Consider the following 17,438-nt stretch of genomic DNA (forward strand, 5'->3'; position numbering starts at 1 on the left):
AAAATTTACCTAATGTGGTATACCTCTCACTTGAAGAACTTTTGTCAACTGACACTGATATTTACTTACTCACACACGTAGGGGCCGAGGGGCTCCACTTCTTGTTAACATGGCAAATCCTTCGAGCTGGCCCCTGTAGCTCAAATCCCTGATCGCAGTTGTAGAGAACTTCACCTCCAAGCACAAAATCTTTGCCGATAATGGATCCATTATCTATTGGTTCAGGGGGCCCACAGGATATCTCTGAATGAAAACACACAGGTGATCTTTTCAGTAAAGCGTGCACACACAGTACAGTAGTGCCCCGCAAGACGAATGCCTCGCAAGACGGAAAACCCGCTAGACGAAAGGGTTTTCCGTTTTGGAGGTGCTTCGCAAAACGAATTTCCTATGTGCTTGCTTCGCAAGACGAAAATGTCTTGCGAGTTCCTGCGGGGTTTTTTTTCTTTTTCCCTCCTTTTTCCCAAGCCGCTAAACCGCTTATCAGCTGATCGGCTAAGCCGCTTAACAGCTGATCGCTAAGCCGCTTATCAGCTGATCGTTAAGCCGCTTATCAGCTGATCCTTAAGCTGCTTAACAGCTGATCGCTAAGCCGCTTATCAGCTGATCCGCTAAGCCCGCTAAGCCGCTAATACTGTAGCGCTAATCCGCTAAACCGCTAATGGGCTTGCTTCGCAAGACGAAAAAACCCACAAGACGAAGAGACTCAGAAGAGGTACAGTGGTACCTTGGAAGTTGAACGGAATCTCTTCCGGAAGTCTGTTCAACTTCCAAAATGTTTGGAAACTAAGGCGCGGCTTCCAATTGGCTGCAGGAAACTCCTGCAGCCAATTGGAACCTGCGGAACTCGTGTTGGACGTTTGGGTTTCAAAGAACGTTTGCAAACCGGAACACTCCCTTCTAGGTTTGCGGCGTTCAGGAGCCAAAACTTTAGACTTGCAAGGTGTTTGAGATCCAAGGTACGACTGCACTTAGCTTTGTTTACTTTGCTGATATGGATGAGTTTGCAGATGTTTAATTACTAGGAAAATGTGTGTGTGTGTGGGGGGGGAGCATCTCAGAATCTCTGCAAAGGACCCAAACAGACTCTGCATTCAAAGTAAGGGTCAGATGCATTTCAAATGAAATTTGAAAGGAACTGAACTACACTGGCAAAAGCAACATAACATATTCCAATATTGCACCCTGGGGTGGAGGGGAAGCCATGTTCACATTAAGCCTGACATATAATAAAATTAATGCATAGCTTACTTCTGCAGACTGGTGTTGCTCCACTCCAGAGTTTATCCGCTCCACAAATACGCTCTGCATCACCCTATCGGGTAAAAGAATAATTCAAAAAAGAGCACAAAATATCCTATTCTCACAGGAAATCTGATATTGGACGGAGGAATCTTAGACCAGCAGATCTTTGGGCAAGGTTCACCAGCTAATTGTAGCAGATTCTCCTCTACAACTGAAGCCCCGTATAACAAAGCCCACACAGAGGGGCCCAACCTCTGGAGCTGAGAGGAGGAGGGGGGGGGGAAGGATAAAACTGATTGCACAAGCTATCTCCTGCATGCACAACTACTGGATACAACCCAAGGAATAACGGAAGTAGAAAAGCATTATCAAAGAAATATGAAAGCATTCTCTCATAAGTCTGTGGGGGAGAGCTGGGTTGGCAACTTGAATAAAATATTTGAGGGGATGGGGATGGGGTCCCACACAACCAATCAATGGGGACTGAAGAGGATTGGTACCCCAGACAAAGCTCAATGAAGATTAAGCAATGGTCACGAAAAGTCAAGTACGGGAGTTCCCTGTCTCCCTTCCGGTGGCTCACCGATAAGAATTAACAAGCATTTGGTAGATTTATAGTCTTTTTATTACAGCATTCTGTTACAAGCACAAATAGGCAACCCTCCGTAAGGATATTAGTTGCCTACTCTGACTCCTCCCCACTTCTGCAGCAAGAAGCGTTCCAATGGGAAGTTCCTCCCCCCCCCATGTCTTCTTTGTTCTCTGACACACTCGGACCTCCAAGTTCAGGGGGAGGGAGGGGGTTCTCCTCCACTCTTGATTGATGTATCGCCCAGCTGCTCCCTCCCTTCTGGTTGCTTAGCTACTATCTCATAGCTGAGTAGCACCTCTCTCAGCTGAGCAGCTTCTGTGTCTGCCTGTCTCCTGGAGCTGCTTTTCCTGCGACTGCATTCCCCAATCTTCTGATCTAGCCCAGCCCCTGACATGGAATGCCAAGTGAGTATTGTGAGGTGGTGGAGGAAAAGGAAATGGAGTATCTGGGGAGGTTTTTTTCGCTGGCTAAAGTCATGAACGGGAACACTTTGCAAAGCCACATTTTGTTGCAGGTCCCACTTGTGTCATTAAAACTGATCTGATTTTTAAAAAGCGCTTTCTATCATTTTCCTTCCTGATACTATTGTGTTCATCTTTGGCCACTGAGTTCCACTGTGTTTTACCATTTTAATGTTATTGTGAAATATTTGGGAATTTGCTTACACAGGGGCAGCATACAAACATTTTAAATAATAAATGAACAAATACTCTCCCCTCCCAAGGTATTGTGTTATTACAGGGGTCAGCAAACTTTTTCAGCAGGGGGCCAGTCCACTGTCCCTCAGATCTTGTGGTGAGCCGGACTATATATATATATATATTGGGGGGGGGGAATGAACGAATTCCTATGCCCCACAAATAACCCAGAGATGCATTTTAAATAAAAGCACACATTCTGCTTATGTAAAAAACACCAGGCAGGCCCCACAATTCACCCAGAGATTCATTTTAAATAAAAGGACTCAATCTACTCATGTAAAAACACGCTGATTTCCGGAGCGTCCGCGGGCCGGATTTAGAAGGCAATTGGGCTGGATCCGGCCTCTGGGCCTTAGTTTGCCTACCCATGTGTTATTATTATGAACAACAAATATACAGGCTGAAAAATTCTTACCCAGCCTTCTTCCTGGTGTGCTACTTTCCTACTTTCAGGTTTGTTTTGTTTTTGTACAGCAAGAGAGTCAAAAATACGATTTGCTGCCTGCAATTTGAAGTGCTACAGCTCTCTCATCTCTGAACTACTAGTTTATTTGCTCCTCATTGTGGATCTGGAGATCCAGATCCTCATGGAGATCCAGCTACAGTTCCTGTCTTAACAGATGCAGACCTACAACTAAAGCTTCACAAGCAATCATCCCAACTTGGATCCACTTTCTGGTGTACCAGTTTGAAAGGTGCATTGGACGTACAGTTTTGTGACTTAATCCTTTTGAGAATGGCTTTGCCAACTCCCGTGGTTTAATGAGTGGCAAATAAGCTGCACATCATAAGCGATGCAGCACACCTGTATTTTATTCTCAAGTGCAAATGATGGGTGTGAGAAGCTTTTCCCAATAAAAGGACACATTGATTTTAACCTAGCATGCCATCTACTGGGCAACATGCTAACCAACAGAATGAAGAAAAGATTGAATGGACTTACTTCCAACTCATAACCAGAACTGCATTGATAAAGAACCATGTCTTTGTAACTGTATCTGTTGCCAATCATTATTCCATGTTCTGGAGCCTCAGGCTTTCCACAGGAAACAGGAGCACAGATCTCGCTTGAAAATAATGGCATCCAGTTACCGTTATTCTAAAAAGAGGGGGGAAAGTATCTCCATGGCTTGCTAAGCAACACAGAAGCAACAAATTTCTTTTTTCTTTTCACAAGATATATAAAGTGTAAACAGCCTAGCAACATATAAGTTTGATATGCAGAGTTTAAGAAATGACTGGACTGAAGAATTGGGACGTTCACGATTACCTAGACCAGGGTTTCCCAAACTTGGGTCTGTAGCTGTTTTTGGACTACAACTCCCATCATCCCTAGCTAGCAGGACCAGCAGTCAGGGATGATGGGCTTTTTAGAATGGTGTCAGGGGTATGGCACGTCCTGTGCTTTTATAGATTGCAACTTGCACTTTTTGGAATTGAGAAAAGTCGTAAGCAAAAGATCTGACAACTAGCAGAAAGTTGTTTATTCATGCAGAAAGCATTATTTGGATCAAGAAATGTTGAGCAGACATTATTTAGCAGCACGAATTTCTTCCAAATTGCTAAATAGCATTTTTTATTCTAAATATTCCAAATTTTGTAGACATAGTTCCATGGCAAATGACAACAATGCAACCATTGCTTTAAAATCAAGTCATTTAACAGTTTCCAGGAACTATATTAATCAAAATGTATCTAGAAAAACAAAAGGATAAAACTCCACGACCTAATAGGAGCAAGTCCACGCTTCTCTAAGGAGGATAATTTGACACAATTCTCATATGTTAAGTTTTATTGAGGGGGCATGGAATGCCCTGCCTTTCAAATAACAGAATTAACATCCTCTAAATTTAACACTGAGGGTGCAATCCTAATACAGTGTTACCTCAGGTTAAGTACTTAATTCATTCCGGAGGTCTGTTCTTAACCTGAAACTGTTCTTAACCTGAAGCACCACTTTAGCTGATGGGGCCTCCTGCTGCAGTTGCACCGCTGCTGTGCGATTTCTGTTCTCATCCTGAAGCAAAGCAAAATTTCTGGGTTAGCGGAGTCTGTAACCTGAAGCGTATGTAACCTGAGGTACCACTGTATACACACTTCCCTGAGAATAAGTCCCATTCATTGCACTGGGACTTATTTCCGAGTAAGCATGCATAGGATTGTGCTGCCAGTCTGGAATGGTGCTGTTATAAAAAGGTTACGAGGGAGGATTATTTTCAGATCAATATTTTTTAAAACAGCAATGCAGTTCAGTTTTCATTTAGCAGAATAAAAGCATGGTGAATTACCATAAGATTATTATTATTTTGCTCTTCAGGAATGAGTTCAGTAGGCACAGATATATGACTATTAAAACAAGGATTAAAACAGAGCAAAAGTGAGATAAACCTTTACCTGGCATGTGGAAGTGTTTGCTCCATTCAGAAGATAGCCTTCTTGGCATGATAAGGTAATGCTCTGGTTCACAGTGAACTCATCACCAGAAATAATTACATTGGTTGTATTTGTTGGCAGGGAGCATTTTCTGGGGCAACAGGAAATACTATTAGGGGACCAGTGCCCATCTTCCTGACAGGTACAGGTATCCATTTCTGTCTCCATCACATAACCCTCCAGACATCTGCAACATGTAAGTCACAGTGGGGTCACCAGCAATAGGTACATATAGCATGCTCTGAACTGCTGAAGTAAATCCTAAGGTACATATGTTAGCTGTCTGTGATAAAATAAGACTCCTTACACGCGACTTGAAGATAAAGATTTACTTGTCAGGTTGGCAACAGCTGAACAACAAATATTATTTGCATACCTATTAATGAACACAATGCATTTCACTCCCTTGAGCCCAAGAGAGGGTTTAATCCTTTTTTGTTTTCAAAGCTCCTTCATAACAGTGCACAAGTTATTAATCCATAGCTTGCCCGCCTTCACAAACTTCTCCAGACAGTACCTGCATGAAGCCACCTTCTCAAATAATCAACTAACAGAATGACCAACCAACTCCCAACTGCCACCTCCTTTCCCCAATACCGTTTGTTCTTTGTGAAATACATTTACAATGCAAACACAAAACAAGCATCTGTTGGGGATGTCTGGGTCTGATGACTTAACAAATCCTACTTCTTGTAAGGGGAGAAAGGAAGCTTGCCATAAAACAACCCAAGCAGGGTTTAAGGAGATGGAGAGGTGCTTCAGAGAGCAGTTTGAAAGCCGTTCTCTGAAGTGCCTCCTCATCTCCATTAACCAGTGGTGTTAAAACCCATTAAAAGGTGGGCTGAGCTGTGATGGGGAGGAGCTTAAGGTTAGTTGGGAGTGGAATGGGAGGTTGGAGTGAGCTGTGAGGGGATGGGTGAGGTGTAAACAGAGGAGGGTTTGGGTCAGGTATAAAGGGAGATTGGCTGGTATGGGGGAAGCAGGGTTAGCAGGTAGGCAGAGCAAACAGGAATGGCAACCTCAAGTTATGTATGTATGCATGTATGTATATATGTATGTATGTATGTATGTGATGCTAGGCATTCTAAGGCAGACTAGGGCTGGTAAATAGAGCGGTACCTTGGTTTAAGAACAGCTTCGTTTATGAACAACTTGGATTAAGAACTCTGTAAACCCGGAAGTAGGTGTTTTGGTTTGTGAACTTTGCCTTGGAAGCAGGACATGTTCCGCTTCCTGTTGAGTGTGTTCCATTTGTAAATTGAGTCCCCTGCTGCTATGAGAAAGCACGCCTTGGTTTAAGAATGCTTTGGTTTAAGAACAGACTTCCGGAACGCATTAAGTTCGTAAACCAAGGTACCATTGTATATTGATATATCGTCCAAAGCCAGTTGGAAGTCCATATTGTGATATCGGTTTCATAATTTTTGACCTGGCAACATATCACCAATTGTGTTTGTGTGCTATGCAAAAACAATGATTGTGGGGAAAACAGTGAAGCCAGCCAAGGCTTCTCTATATTTCTGTACTCCTTGTTAACTCTGCTGGTTCACCTCTCCCCTGCCTCTAGCAAGGGGCAGTGAATCAAAAGAGCAGGCTCTGGCAAAAACCAGGATTCTGGAAAAACCATGAAGCCAGCCAGTGACTCTGCATAGTTCCCTCCTTATTTCAGACATCATGATTTATTGGTAAGTCGTGATGCTTTTGCTGGTGATATTTCACGATGCTGGAAACCAGGTATCGCCCAGGCCTAAGACTCTTAGACTGGCATGTGAACTCTTCTTACCTGTACTGGACTTTGCTCCCATAGGCTTGCGACTCTCCAACGGCAACTGCGTGAAGGACAGGAGGTGGTGGCCCGCAAGTCAGTAAGGTGCAACTTGGATACGGCTTGCTCCAGGCTCCTGTTTCCGTGCACGTCAATTCCGATCTCCCTTGCATCACGTAGCCCAGTTCGCAATTATAAACGATGGCATTCTGGTCTACAGAGCTGCTCCCGTTGATGAATGCGTTGGGGATCGTTGGCGGGGGGCCACACGAGATCTGCCCGCAGTGTGGAAAGCCAGAACTCCATTTGCCGGCAGCTTCGCACGTGATTTCTGTGGGTCCTAGCAGCTTGAAACCTTCCAGGCACTGAAACTCTACCCTCTGGCCACAGCTGAAATGGTTGCCTACAACTTCCCCGTTCTGAATCACGGGCACAGGGCATTCGCAAGGCACGCAAGAGGGGGCTGTTCCATTCCACATCCCATTAGCCATACACTGCCTCACTGGGTTCCCCTGTAACTCGTAGCCAGGAAAGCAGATGTACTTTATATATTTCCCATAAGTGAAGACCGAGCCATTCAGAAAGCCGTGAGAGATGTCCTCAGGAGGCCCACAGCTGACAGACTCACAGAAAGGAGGCTCTCTATCCCAGTTACCGTCAGCCTGACAGATACGTATGGATGCACCACGCAATACATACCCTTCGTCACAGCGATGCTCAATTTTCTTTCCAAAGCCAAATTCCGACCCACTAGTCTGTCCGTGACGAAGCACCGGTGGTTCGGCACATTGGATCATCCTGCAAAACGGAGATCTCCCGCTCCATCGTCCGTCTGCAAGGCAGACTCTCCTCTCGTCCCCTTCCAGGATGAAACCTTCTTTGCAGCTGTACTCGATATGTTTTTGGAACGTATATTCCGCTCCTAGCACTTGGCCGTTCTCTAGATTAGGGATTTGGCCGCAGGAAATGGGAAGGCAGATCGGCTCATCCCCATCCCAATTCTGATCGGCCTGGCATGTTCTCTTACCTGGACCATTTAATTGAAACCCAGGGTCACACTCATAGTGGACCACGCTCCCGTAAGTGCGACCTTCCCCTCTTATTGTACCATTCATGGGCCTGCTAAGCCCCGTGCATGATACTACTTTGCAAGTCGGGGCTTCGCCACTCCATTGCCCATTGGGCAGACAAAGCCTCGTTTCTGAGCCCATCAGCTTATACCCTGGTTTGCAGGCATACTTCACTGAACTACCAAGCGTGTTCTCTGTAAAATTCGCGAAGCCGTTTTCCGGGTGCGGCAGCAATTCGCACCGGCTGGAGATGCAGACAGGGGCACTGCCGTTCCACATGCCATCCTCTTGGCAAGCCAGCTTGGAATTCCCTAAGAGTTCGTAGCCAGGGTAGCAGCTATACAACACCATAGTCCCATATAAGTACCCTGACAACGGCAGTGTGTTAATCGCCTTTGAATAACTTTGCATGTCTTTCTGGTTATCAAGTATTAGGGAGTAAAAAGGTGGGCTGGCAGTAGGGAACCCCTCTTCAACCCCTCCTCCATGGTCAAAAAGCTTTTCATTGCTGCTAATTGTTATATACCCCCCGAAATCTATATGGGGAGGAAGGCCACAATCGGTCGGCAGGCATACTGGGCTAACACTAGACCAACCAGACTCTTCACAAGTCTGCATGGCAAGACCTGAGAGCTGAAATCCTGGCATACAGCTGTATATCACCATAGCACCATAGCTGTAATCTGCACCTTCGACAAAGCCGTTCTCAATGGGCTGCGGAGGATCGCAGTTGATAGCTGTGCAAGAGGGAATTTCTGCATCCCACTCCCTTGTCTCCAGGCAGCTCAGGACACTTTCCCCTTCAAGCTGGAATCCTCTGTCACATGAGTAGGTAACTGTCTGCCTGTAGTGCAGGTCAACGTACGAATATCGGCCATTCTTTATCTCCCTGGGCTTGGAACACTCAATGGGCTTGCAAGTTGGCTTCCTTCCAAGCCAGTGGCCGTCCTCCCCGCAGAGTATGGTCATGTTCCCCACTAGCTCAAAGCCTGGTTTGCAATTATACAGGGCAGTGCTGAGGTAGGTAAGGCCTTGGACGTCTACAATGCCGTTCTGAACTTCCGCCGGCTGTGGGCACTCCACCGGAATGCATTCCGGCAGTGGGGTGCTCCATGTACCGTCAGCTTGGCAGCTGATGGTCGAAACACCTTTCAGCAAAAACCCATCCATGCACGTGTAGCTCACGGTGCTGCCAAAATGAAGGGAAGACACCACGGAGTCCGAAAAGGGGATATAAGGCGGCCGAGGGCACAGTACGGCTTGGCAGACAGGGAAAGAATCGTTCCACTGTTGTGACGTCAAACATTTCAATACGGAGGCACCGTGCAAAGCGAAACCCTCTTTGCATGAAAAGTGGACCACGCCTACTTGGCCAGCCATCTCCTTCATGACCAGCTGATTCTCAATTAGCGGGGGCTCGGAGCACTTTGCCGGGACGCATTTGGGGTTTTGTTTTTGGTTCCACATCCCAGAGTTCTGACAAGTCCAGGAGGCATCTCCGATCAGCTCGTAGCCTTCGTCACAGAAGAACCTGACTTTTGCTCCCACTTCAAAACTTTCTCCCTTGCTGAAGCCATGCCGGAGAGAAGGTGGTTTTGCACAAGTGACAAGGGTGCAGGAAGGAAGGGCTTCACTCTGCCACTGGCGGTTAGCTTGGCAAGTGAATGTTGCACTTCCATTCAGTTGATAACCAGCATTGCACCGAAATCTCACTTCGCTCCCAAAGGAACGCCCTGTTGCAACCTGTAAAACAGACCAGAACAAACTTTAGGCCTTATAAAACGTCACACAACTAGCAGATAAACCCTGACTTCTGACAGTTCATAAATGTTAAGGCTTTGATTCCAAGAACAACTGATACCATTCCCACTCTCCCCCCCCCCCACTTAAAGAGTTAAAGATTGTCACAAATTCCAGTCTTTCTCTGTGCAACTGAGGTGGTGCATTAGCTGTGAGGCCAGTTTCATAGGACCGGATGAAACAAAAACTCCAAAAATTTAATGTTGAAAGACATTATTATCAACAAAACACAAACTCAAGGTGAAATAAATATGCCTGTACATCTGAACAGGTTTTGGTACCCCTTTTGGCATTTTTATGGATGATGAATGGGGGAAAAAAGTGATATTGGATACATCTTTTGGTTATCCCTACAAATCTGCCCACCATCTGTACAGAAAAAAATACCAGAAAACTCAGCCAGCGAAATGTTTTCTGGTTTTCTTAGTGCCCTGTTTAAAAGCACTTCACTTACTGGATTAAGTTGCACATATCTGATTTTTAGAAGTTTGATTCAGAGACTAATGCATTTCTATAACTACCTTAAACAAAAACTCTGCTTTTAATTATTTTTTCCAAGTTCATTGGCCTGGACTTTTAAACTACTGAACCTTCCAGTTGCTAATGCTGTCTATGCTCAAGGCCTTAGCAGTACCTCAATAACTCCATTTGCAAGTTTGGGTGGTTCTCCACAGGACACTGGGTGACAGGTGGGCATAGCAGCACTCCAGGTTCCAGTTGCCTCGCATGTCCTCTTCTTCTCTCCTTTGATATAGTACCCTTTAGTGCAGCTGTAAGCCACGATGGCCCCAAAACTGTAATTTGTGCCAATTGCATAACCGTTTTTAATGCCTGCTGGTTCTCCACAGCGAACAGGAATGCACTGGATAGTCAACGGAGAAGGGCTCCATTGCCCTCCCCGAACACATTCAATCTTAGCGGACGTGTTTAAGACAAAGCCCTCTGTGCACTTGAAGCTCACAACAGACCCGGCTGCAAATTTGGCCTTGTTTGACGATTCCAAGATGCTGTAGGGCGCAGGCAGCGGTCTCTCGCAGAAGTCGGCGATACATTCCGGAACGTCTTTGTCATCCGGCGGCACCCACTTTCCCTGGGCATTGCAGAGCAACTGGGCATTGCCAGCTAAACTGTACCCATCAGTGCAGTAGTAGATCGCTATATCGCCGAAGAGACGATGGCCGCTTTCTGGAGAGGCATGTTCCACAGGCGGAGGCTCATCGCATGAAACGGCCACACATTGCTGGTGATTCAGGTCCCATTTGCCGCTCGCCAAGCATTCCACAGTTTCAGTGCCAATTAATGTGTAGCTGTGGAATGGAAAGGAAAAGCAACATTAGACTCATAATAGAACGGACTTCTAACGTCATACAGTGGTACCTTGGTTCTTGAAAGGCTTGGCTCCCGAACAAATCGGCTCCTGAATACTGCAAACCTAGAAGTAAGTGTTCTGGTTTGCGAACATTTTTCGGTAGCCAAACGTCCGACGTGGCTTCTGCTTGAGTGCAGGAAGCTCCTGCAGCCAATCGGAAGCTGCGCCTTGGTTTTCGAATGGTTGAACAGACTCCCGGGATGGATTAAGTTTGAGAACCAAGGTACTACTGTAAAAGTTTTAAAATGTACTTAATCTTTTTTGGGGGGGGGTCAAGTTGCCATGGGAAAGTATTATTCTCAGAAAGAACAGGTATAAGTGATTAAAATGAATTAGAATATACCTTTTCTGTAAACCTTGGAAACTAGTGGAGGAGTAAATCACTGTCAAATTCCACTGATTTCAACACGAGAGTTATTTTAAATTGCCGGGCCTTAAAAGTGTTAAACTTTGGAGCCGCAGATAAAAACAAGTCACAGCTATGAAAGTGTTTTGGCATGCCTGCGATTATTTCTTTCCTAGATATATTTTCTTGGATGCAATTCACTGGCGGTGCTGGGGCTCCTCCTACTGATGGGTGCAATCTTTTGCCCCCCCATCAAGTAGTTATGACACTGCTAGCTCTAAAACAAATAATTCAGGGAGCTTTGAACAAAAGGTTCCATTGAGCTAACACATCTTTGAGACCAAAAGGTGGATGCTCTTTTTCAGCTCAAACATTCCTTTCTGGGCAAGCATCCAGGAACCACTTGCCAGTGTTACGGGGGCAGAGACTGAGGTGGACAGAGCAATGAATATAAATCTTCCCTTTGCACAGTAGGCAATTTTCTACACACTCTCACACATCCCTCTCTATCCAGAAAAGCATCAGAGTTGAAGGACACTTCTCAGCCAGGCAAGCACATTTGGGGTGCAAATTCTCCCCTGGTCTCCTTGCTGGCCCAAGTAGGACCAATTCAGCCAGCTAGCCCTGGGGATTATTTAATGTTTTCATTTCCCCTAAATTGATTTTTGAATTTTATTGTTATTCATGTTTTTATACTGTATTTTATGCTGCTTTTATAATTAAGTGTTTTAAATTTGTTGTTAGCTGCCCTGAACAGGGAAGGGCGGGGTATAAATAAATTATTATTATTATATTTCATCCAGCAGAGCTTTACTGCTACTGAAGGCAAGTGAGCATAATGGTCACAAATCCAATACACTCAGGATTGGCGCTGTCCATAAGAAATCCAGTTGCAGCAGACTTAACTTAAACTTACAATAACTTATAATAAGTCTAAACCTTAACACTAAGCATACTATGTACAGAACACCACACCAGAAGGAAAAGAGATAGAAAGAGAAAGTGAAAGTTAAATCCAGGCTCCTTCTGGCCTTACTATTATAGTCAGCATGGCCTTGAGTGAAAGAGATAAGAGAACCAGTTTAAGTCAGCTGTATTCAGCTTCTCTGAAGGAATAAGCCAAACATCATGAACCTTCTGCTTGTTTCTTTCACACACAGAAGCTTCCAGAAGCCTCTTGAATTAATGAGAATAGGAAAGATCGCTACACATCAGATCAATACTTTCTGTGCTAAGAAATGAAAGCAGCTGAGATACATTCCAGAGCCAGACAACGTGATATAACAGCACATTGGTGTATTTAGCTGCTATGCATGCTGAAAACCAGGTATCTCCCAGCCCTACAAAGCACCCCATGAGGGGTGTGACCTGCAAAGAATTCTGAGGGCCAGATAGCGAGGTCTAGAGGGCCACATTCTCTGCACTCCCTGGGCCTGAGGCTCTCCATTACTGCTATATATTACCTTTCAGGTATCTGACACAGGAGCATGGATTCTGCAATGAGATCTACAATAATCACCACACTTTAAAGACACACTGTGGCTCTGCAGATGCTGCTGGACTATAGCTTCCTGGACCACTGGCCAAGGGGATGGCTGGGGCTGTTGTGAGCTGGAGTCCAGCATCACGGGAGGGTCGCAGGTTCCCCATCTCTGCTTCGCAGTACCGACAACTTTTAAGAGTTCCGATCTGATTGAGCTCCTTTACATACCCTTCCTTACACGTATAAGTGACAGTGCTTCCGAAAGTGTAGTTGCTCCCAGTAACTGCGGCATCTTTTATGACAGGAGGAAGACCGCAAGAAACTGTTTTGCACTCTGGAGGGAGGCTGCTCCAGCTGCCCGAATCTCCGCACACGAGTACGGAAGGTCCTTGCAGGCTATGAAACCAACGGAAATGGGGAAATTGTGAGAGGTGCGCATGAAAGCACAAGCGTCCGTTACCATGTCTTTCCTTGAACATGTTGAACTTTAATCAACCATCCATTCGAGAGCACATGGTTAAAGTAAAATCTGTAAAGCCACACACACACCAGATATAAAGTTGCCAAATGCAAAATCCTAAAAAAAGTGACACCTTATATTTGTGCAAAAATATTCCACCCAGCAGATAAGCACATACCCACAATGCATGAAGAGGGGCAGACATAACCTTTCACCCTGCAGCAGAGAAACCCAACATGCCTTTTTTCATAGTTCAGAAGGTGGGTAAATTTGTTGCACAGAGATAGGTCTTGCTGTGTTTGCTGAATTGTGGTCATGGTTTGTTTGGTTTTTGTGTGTGTGTGTCTGTCTGATTAAAAATATATACATAAAATCTGTTTGCTACAATACTGTAAAGGGGGAAGGCACATATTTTACTTACATCACTTTTTTTAAAAAAAAAAGAAAGTAAGCGAAACAGATCTTGTAATGGTGATTGTTTGCTGCTGTGGAATACGCAGCCATTTAGAAGGATTTTTCTTTACCTTTTATGAGAGTAGATGGGCAATCCAACTGAAGTGGTGCAGCAGAAACAGCCCGTGAAGAAGTTAAAGTTAAAAAACATCTACAACAAATTCAGTTTCCAAAATCCTACATGAAGGTGGCATGGGGGCAGGGAGTAAAGAAATGTGATATACCATATTTTTTGCTCTATAAGACTCACTTTTTCCCTCCTAAAAAAGTATGGGGAAATATGTGTGCGTCTTAGGGAGTGAATGCAGGCTGCGCAGCTATCCCAGAAGCCAGAACAGCAAGAGGGATTGCTGCTTTGACTGTGCAGCGATCCCTCTTGCTGTTCTGGCTTCTGAGATTCAGAATATTTTTTTTCTTGTTTTCCTCCTCCAAAAACTAGGTGTGCCTTTTGGTCTGGTGCGTCTTATAGAGCGAAAAATACGGGTAACAAATTCTGCATTCTGCAGCCACAGTCCAAATAAGTATTTTCTCTCCCCCCCCCTTTTTTATGCTTTGTTGTTCGTAATTATATCTGTACAATGTAAACTCATAATCATCATTACCAATCCATCAAAAAACACCAATCATCACAAAAAGTATATACATTTTCCAGCAAAAAATTTTCTTCACGAACATCTGATTTCCCGTCCCTTCCATATTTCTTTCCTTTAATAAACATATTGCATGATTTTGTTTAGTTGTTTCATAACACAGTATTTAGTGTTTCTATATCTTTCCCCCCTTAATACATATTATTTATAGTGTTTACTCAAAAGCTATTACCGTATTCAGATTGCAGCAACTATTTTTTAAGTGTCTCTTGAAATGATCCCATTCTAAAATGAACTTTTGCCCTGGTTTATCTCTAATTCTTTTAGAAAGATAGGCTGACTCCGCATATTCTGTCAGTTTCAATAACCTTTCTGATCTAATGGGGATTTTATCATTCTTCCAATACATTGCTATGAGTTCCCTCGCAGCAGTGGTGGCATATAAAAAAACTTTTCTTACATTTTTAGGAATATCTAAACCTATAATGCCGAGAGGAATGATTCTGGTTTTTTAAGAAAGTTTACATTCAAGATTTTTTAAAGCTCAAAATAGATATTTCAGCTCAAATACAAATTTTCTGTTCTCTTCAAATTGTTAGTTTATGTTTGCCACTGAGCAGCTGCTTAGAGTCACAAGGCTCTGTTTACATTCCAGAGACAGTCCAGGCTATTGGAAGTCTCACGGGAGACTAGAGACGGATGTGACGTTACTGGTTTCCTGTTTCCTTTGTTCCTTTGTTGCAGTTGCTCTCTGCTCTCACAGGGAGAAGATGTATTTTTCTTTGCTCTCTGTGTAGCTTAGTAATAAAGCATAGCATGTATCCATAAATCTCATCACTTCTGCTGCTTTGATTCTCTGCTGAATGGGGGAACGTGCCTTGGAGCCCTATCAAAGGTTCAGGTCGTTAAACACGTCAGGAGGAGAGTAACCGAAGGACTTGGGGGAAGAAAATGAGCTTTATCAGCTTGGCCAAGCGGAGATCCCGACACAAATCACTATAACATCCAAGCTACTGTCAGCCACCATATTTAACTCTGAATTCTAGTGTTTCAGAGTTTTCAACAAGCTTTTCTTTTCTTTTTCTTTTTAAAAGAAATATTAATTATGAAGCAATAAAGTCTTTAGTTGGTGTCAAGTTGTAAATATGAACCTATTGATCATAGGATAATTTGCAGATTTTGCCTAATGAAGCTTTTTAAACATGCTTGCTTAAAAACTGGTGCTCAGAAGAATGAGCTGGGTGTTAGGAAGATGACTAATTCTGCATGACTTTTCCATGAGCACCACCAATTTACATGTGCAGATATTAGAAGATTAAAGAAAAAGCCAGATGAATCATTTTGCATATGCTGCATTCAAAGCACTTCTCCTTCATTTCTACATTTTAAAAAATGCACACAAAATGCTAAGTGCGTCTTGGTTTCTTGATTACCTGTAACCTGTGTCGCAGGTGTATGATACATTAGAAAGGTATGTCACGCCACTCATTAGATATTTTCCATTGCTTATTTCTTTTGGGAGGGGACACTTCACTAATTCACAAAATACGGAAGAACGATTCCATGTGCCACTTGCAAGGCACACCGATTCCTCATTGCCTACTAAACTGTATCCTTTATTGCACCTGTATTGAGACAAGAAAGCAAGTTAAAAATAGGTACAAGAGCATTGCACGTTCCTCGCATCTCTGTTAGCTCCAACGGTCTTAGTTTTTTTTCCCTATGAAAAACTATGGGTGAAATCAAATGGTCCCTAAGCATTCAGCAGATGCTCAGTATGTTCAATTCTTGTTGCACTGTGGTTACAACTACTGCTCAAAGCCAGTGTGGTGTAGTGGTTAAGAGCAGTACACTCGTAACCTGGTGAACCGGGTTCACTTCCCCGCTCCTCCACATGCAGCTGCTGGGTGACCTTGGGCTAGTCACACTTCTTTGATGTCTCTCAGCCCCACTCACCTCACAGAGTGTTTGTTGTGGGGGAGGAAGGGAAAGGAGAATGTTAGCCGCTTTGAGACTCCTTAGGGTAGTGATAAAGCAGGATATCAAATCCAAACTCCTCCTCCTCCTCCTCTTCTTCTTCTTCTTCTTCTTCTTCTTCTTCTTCTTCTTCGGATGCTCTCACTGGCGGAAGAGTGGAGGAGCCAACTTTTGCCAATTTCCCTGGCAGTCACTTGCATTCTTTGGGAATCCGCTCCATAGGATTGGGGCAACCTTCAGAAAAGTATGAGGTGGTGTTTGGGGGAGGAGGGGGGACCAGCAAATTGAAAAACATCACATTCACCAGTGAGCTCCTTGGATCAAAAGCCTTCCACGGATAGAAGGAGTTCTTCTTTTGGGGAGAGTGAATACTGTGTCGAGTTCAGTGGTCTGTAACTAAGGTAAAAAGGTAAAAGACCCCTGGGCGGTTGAGTCCAGTCAAAGGCAACTATGGGGTTGTGGCGCTCATGTCGCTTTCAGGCTGAGGGAGCCGGCGTTTGTCCATAGACAGCTTTCTGCGTCATGTGGCCAGCAGGACTAAACAGCTTCTGGAGCAATGGAACAACCGTGATGGAAACCAGAGCAGAGCACGGAAACTCTGTTTACCTTCCCACCACAGCAGTACCTATTTATCTACTTGCACTTTGATGTGCTTTCGAACTGCTAGGTTGGCGGGAGCTGGGACAGAGCAACGGGAGCTCACCCCGACACTGGGATTTGAACTGCCGACCTTCCGATCGGCAAGCCCAAGAGGCTCAGTGGTTTAGACCACACAGCCACCCGCATCCCTGGTCTGTAACTACTCTTTATGGATTAAGTTGAGGACCACAAGACTTTCCTCCTTCCCCAGACTTCCAAGGGGTTGCAGAGCAAACCAAGACATTACATATTTCCATTGGCTAGTGATGAAATAAAATTAGATTTATTGTAGCACTCTTGTCGTTATCCTTAGCTGTCTGTTTAGAACCTTAAGTGAGAAGCAGGCTGGGCAGATGTTATAGTAAGGAAGTATGGATAAAATTCATAGAAAAACTGAAAATATTATCAATATTTAACTAATTACCACCGTACCTTAATATTTCAAATTGCCTATGTTAGACATAATCTCATTATTTAACACTTGCAAATGATTAATCAAAGCCCGTAAATGTTTC

At 44.2% G+C, this 17,438-nt stretch overlaps 1 protein-coding gene across 1 annotated transcript in view; it reads right to left on the bottom strand.

Moving 5' to 3' along the window:
• Window positions 1-17,438, bottom strand: part of SVEP1 (sushi, von Willebrand factor type A, EGF and pentraxin domain containing 1) — a 131,285-nt gene that overhangs the window by 25,156 nt on the left and 88,691 nt on the right. Inside the window, 8 exon segments of the mRNA XM_080987996.1 lie at window positions 70-243; window positions 1,252-1,315; window positions 3,482-3,637; window positions 4,933-5,158; window positions 6,755-9,549; window positions 10,241-10,913; window positions 13,033-13,200; window positions 15,741-15,932. Coding sequence (XP_080844122.1) covers window positions 70-243; window positions 1,252-1,315; window positions 3,482-3,637; window positions 4,933-5,158; window positions 6,755-9,549; window positions 10,241-10,913; window positions 13,033-13,200; window positions 15,741-15,932 — 4,448 coding nt within the window.

This window comes from Podarcis pityusensis (genome assembly GCF_964106645.2).
Source record: "Podarcis pityusensis genome assembly, chromosome: 17".
Classification (NCBI taxonomy): domain Eukaryota; kingdom Metazoa; phylum Chordata; class Lepidosauria; order Squamata; family Lacertidae; genus Podarcis; species Podarcis pityusensis.